The sequence below is a fragment of the Juglans regia genome, chromosome 4 (genome assembly GCF_001411555.2).
Source record: "Juglans regia cultivar Chandler chromosome 4, Walnut 2.0, whole genome shotgun sequence".
NCBI classification, from domain to species: Eukaryota; Viridiplantae; Streptophyta; class Magnoliopsida; order Fagales; family Juglandaceae; genus Juglans; species Juglans regia.
Genome location: NC_049904.1, coordinates 17,458,900 through 17,463,886, shown reverse-complemented (window position 1 = coordinate 17,463,886; position 4,987 = coordinate 17,458,900). Strand labels below are relative to the sequence as shown.

Genomic DNA, 4,987 nt, shown 5'->3' with positions numbered 1-4,987 from the left:
TTTGTTCTGCATGCTATATTTTGTAAATGCTCATGTTTGCACGCTAGCATATGTCCTCTGCTTACTGAGTTGTTAATAACTCACCTCCTATCTTCATAATATTTTTTAGATGATGTGGAGAGTCCAACAGAGGACCTGGATTAGATTGGTGAGCATGATTAAGCTGGGAGAGGATGTTAGAAGAAGGAATTCAGATGTCCTTTAGTTTTAATGTCTTTTAGATTTAATTATATCTTGGGCTTGGGTTTAGTTGAAGTTATTAGTTTGGTTTATTATGACTACCGAGAGATTTTGGATTCCTTAGTTTATTTTGCTGCAGTAATGACTTTGTAGAGTTTCAATGTGGTTATTTAGAGTACTTGAGATTGAGTTTTACTAATAAAGTCTTAGAGTTTTATTTTAGTTGTGTTGGGAAACATGTTCTTAAGTGACAGGTAGTAATTCTCTAGGCCAACCGGGTTTGGGGCGTTACACTCTGACTAAAGTATTAAATCCTAACCAACTTACTATTCAAAAATCAAACTATCAAATTTAATACTAAATAACATAATTATACCAAAATTCCTTTTTAGGTTATACAACAATAATTATTTAATAAACTAGATCATAATAAAATTACAACATTATCACTTACTTTTGAGAGAAAACCTTACTTAAAATCAATTTAACTTATCAAAATAATTTCAGTAAATATAGGTAACTTAGAGTTTACTAACACATATTAAAAGTTTAAAACACAATAATTCAACTTGTAGTAATAATGTAATTTTATTTATTTAGTAGACCAACTAAACAATAGCTTCTGTAATAACCCGACATCATTAATTTGAACATATTTGATTGGATTCAGTGAGAAATTTCATTCCAAAGTTACATAATTTTAGGACAACTTAAAATTGATGACTTTTAAGTTTTTTTTTTTTTGGGGGGGGGGTATTTTTTAATTTTCATTCCTATTAATTGTTTTTGTCGTAGGGATATAATTGGGAAATAAAGATTAATAAATATCACTACAAATTAAGAGATATTTTTAGCAAAAAGCTAGCGATCGAAGAGCTGCCAAGAAATAGAAAAAATCTTACATATTAATAATCATCATCCATCTCGATCGATCGACTGACCATCACAACATTATAATTAATTAATGTATCGGAGTAAAATTTCCTAAACCTTAATTATGAGGAAGATGCCAGAGGGATACTTTGCTCATTCCGGAAGAAATTGTCTGGATCAACTGCAGTCTTGATCTTCACTAACCTATCAAAGTTTTCATGAAAATACATGGCTCCATAAACCTTCCCTTCTGCATAGCTGTTCTTGCCATGGTGATTGATCCCAATGTCAAGATCCCTATAGTTCAAATATGCACTTCTAGGGTTCTTGGACACGAAAGGAGTCATGTAACTGTAAAGGCTCCTTGATTGAGTTATGAAGTTCTTTTCTGCCTCAATTCCTGCATCTTGCCAGCTTATTGAGTACTGGATTTTGAACAAATTCCCTGCACGATGTGGGAAAGGAAGTGCAGAAGCTTGTACTTGGTTCATTTTTCCACCATAAGGATTGAAAACCAGTCCAACTTTTCCGAGCTCAATCATTTTCTTCCATATATATTCCAACCCAGCTTTCGAAATCGGTTTCTGCACGTAATCCGATTTCCTCTTCCCGAAGATTGCCGTGTCGGGGTGTCGGTCGAGGAGGACTGTCGGGGACGTGACATTGCCATTGCCGGCGCCAGCCCACACAACAGAATCAATCCAACTCATTTCCGTCACATCTTCCTTCTTCAAACCTAGTTCAGGAAACTCCTTGCTTAACAACGTGATCAGGTCTTCTGCTTTGCCGAGGAACAATGCGACGATCGATGCTCGGATTGTCGTCTCCCCCTTCTTCACCTTGGATGTCACGGGCTGTATCAGCATCCTCATGAACAGGTTGTCATCCGTGGTCGGAGCGACTTGCTGCCATCGATAGACAATATCGGTCGCGTTCTCTTCCAAGGTCCTTTCAGCCCTAAAAACGGTAACCTTTTCCGGAACAGGAACCAACTTTATTTTGAATGCGAGTATTACTCCAAAACTTGCGCCTCCTCCTCCTCTAATGGCCCAAAAAAGATCTTCTCCCATTGAAGTCTTATCAAGGATTCTGCCATTAACGTCCACGATCTTCGCATCAAGGACATTATCTGTGGTAAGTCCATATTTCCGAACCATGAAACCATATCCAGCGCCACTTAAGTGCCCACCAACGCCGACGGTGGAACAAACCCCCGCCGGGAAGCCATGCAGCTTGCTCTTCTGCCATATATTATAATAAACTTCTCCGAGCGTCGCGCCGACTTGCACCCATGCAGTTTCTTCCTTGGCATCGACCACAACAGAACGAAGATTAAACATATCGAGGACGACAAATGGGTCTTGAGATACATACGAGACGCCCTCGTAGTCATGGCCGCCGCTGCGGATTCTTATATGGATGCCATTTTTCTTGGCGCAAATCACGGCGGCTTGGACATGGGATTCCTCTGTCGGGGTCACGATGATGACAGGTTTTGGCGTCAATGTGGTGTTGAAGCGTGCATTGCGGATGTAGGCACGGAGGACGGATGAGTAGGAAGGGTTGTTTTGAGCATAAACTATTTTGGAGATTTGATCTGGTTGCTTTGTTTGAGATGATAAGCACTGGACAAAGGCGTTATGGGCAGAATCGGAAGCTGCCCATGAGTCAGAGACTTGAAAAAGAAGAAAAAGGCAGACAAAAGGAAACATTCTAGGCGTTGGCAGATACAGGAATGGGTTTGATTTTCCCATTTTTGTATCTGTTTATTCCCTTTTGTGTGTTTGTTTCCTTCTCATTTTGCAGCTAATTGTAATATATATATATATATATATATTACATATTGGATCGAACACCTTCATATATAGGATTGATATCCCGAGAGCAACTCCTAGCCCATGGCCACTTGAAGGTAAGCCATGCTGTTGAAAAAGTACTGTAATAGGTCTTAAATAGTAAATTCCAAAATTGGATTGAGATCCTCTAAGCTCTCTAACCCCCGTAGAAAGAAATAGAGATCTCCTATAGTCAACATTAAATGTAGTGATTCTACAAGAGATTTGATTTTTAGACATGAAATCTTTTAGAGACAAATTAAATTTTGTCCCTAAAAGTACTTATTTGGGATGAAAATTAAATTTCGTCTCAAAACATGGATGCGGTTTTATATGCCTTCGAATAGAGAGATATCTATTCGAACTAGACTTTCTGTAATGAAATATAGCATCTCAAAAAAAGAAAATCGTTCAAACGTAAACAAAAACGTTCAAACAGACTTTTAATGACCGTTCGAATGGTTACATAACTGTTTGAATAATAGTCGTCGCGGGAAAATATATACAATTGTGCCGAGGAAAGTTTAAAACCGTTCGAATGAGATATTTAACCATTCAAACTGAAGTTTTGGTGGAAGTTATAAATAAATCTGGCTGGGATGTTGATATAGTGTTTGAACGCTCCAATACAAGTTCAAACAATATTTTAATTCATGTTCGAATGTTGACAAAATTGTTCAAATAATAGTCGTGGCAGAACATATACACAATTGTGCTTGAGGAAAGTTAGATCGCATTGGAACGCTATATTTAATCATTTGAACCAACATTTTGGTGGAAAATTATAAATAAATCTAGAGAGGATAGTTGCAACGTAGTTCGAACGGTACTTTTATGTTCGAATGGATCTATAAACCATTTGAATGCTCATAATATTAGTTCGAACAATACCATTTAATTATAAAAATTTATTGAAAGGCATTCAAATATTTTAAAAATAAATATTATTTGAGTTTATTAGGAATTATTATTATTTATGGTAAATTAAAATATTTCATATTCCTAAGGATTTTATATAATTAATTTAAAATTTTAATTAATGAGTTTTATTATGGTAAATAAGAATTTACAATTAAAAAAACATTATCTTCTAAGGTGTAACACCCGGACCCAATCAAGCTCAATTTTATTTATTTTGTTTTAGTTTATTCTATTTTATTTTATTTTTCTGCACACGTTTATTTTTTTTCCCGCATGTTTCATTTTGTTTTCTTCTCTTTCGGTCTTTATTTCTTTATTCCCGTAAGTTTTTTTTTTTTTTTCGTTCACGACGTGCATGCTCACACACAACTCATTTTCATTCGCACACACATCTCCTCCTCTAGGATTTTCTTTTCTTGTTCAACCACCTATATATATATATATGTATTCGATGAAAGCTCACGCCGCTGCCCTCCCACGCGAAACCTTGACCCAGCATTTTCCTCCTCTTTGCAAACAGTGCACCACCCTCTAGCTCGGTCTCGACCCACCCAGTCGCAGCTCACCCAGTTGCTGCACAAAACCAACCTCCACAAGTCACGACCCACGCTGTCCCAGCATCACCGCAGCTTGTCCTCACCCATTTGGAAAGGACCACGCCAACTTAACAGGAAGCCTCTGCCTTCCTACTCTGCGTAGCGTGCACCGAGTTGCATGCCGTGAGAAGCCATCGCAACCGCCTTCCCCACGAACTTAGTCTACACCTCCATAAGCCATCGTGAACCCACACGGAACCACCACTGGCCATCACCAAGAAAAATAGGAGAGCCCCTGCTTATCCTCTCGAAAATAGAGCATCACCACAATTTCGGTTGGTCACCACCGTACGTCGGGAAAACTATCGGACTAGCCACAGAATCCGCCGGTTGTCACCTTCCGTTAGCCTCGAGCCGCCTCAGTTCTGTCTTTTCCCTTGTGGTGAGCTTTTGCCGAACGCTTGCACTGCTTCTCCGTCTTTCTTTGTTTCTCTCTCACTGTGTTTCTCTTTCTCTCTCTCTCTTCCAATGCACCGCCGCAATACCCACCACCACTAGCGCACCCGCCCAACTCCGTCGCAGCTCCACTTCTCTCGGTAGGTCCTCTGTTACTCTCCAACCGCGCGGCGTTGCCTTGTTGCT

The 4,987-nt window shown here is 38.8% G+C and overlaps 1 protein-coding gene across 1 annotated transcript; it reads right to left on the bottom strand.

Moving 5' to 3' along the window:
- Nucleotides 1-969: 969 nt before the first annotated feature.
- LOC118348262 (berberine bridge enzyme-like 21) lies at nt 970-2,924 on the bottom strand. The gene has a single exon (XM_035689516.1). It carries the CDS (start codon nt 2,805-2,807, stop codon nt 1,176-1,178), a length of 1,632 nt encoding a protein of 543 aa, XP_035545409.1. The 5' UTR covers nt 2,808-2,924; the 3' UTR covers nt 970-1,175.
- Between the last annotated feature and the right edge of the window lie 2,063 nt (nt 2,925-4,987).

Excerpts from the sequence above, each read along its gene's own strand:
- LOC118348262 (XM_035689516.1), bottom strand. The coding sequence starts at position 2,807 with ATGGGAAAATCAAACCCATTCCTGTATCTGCCAACGCCTAGAATGTTT.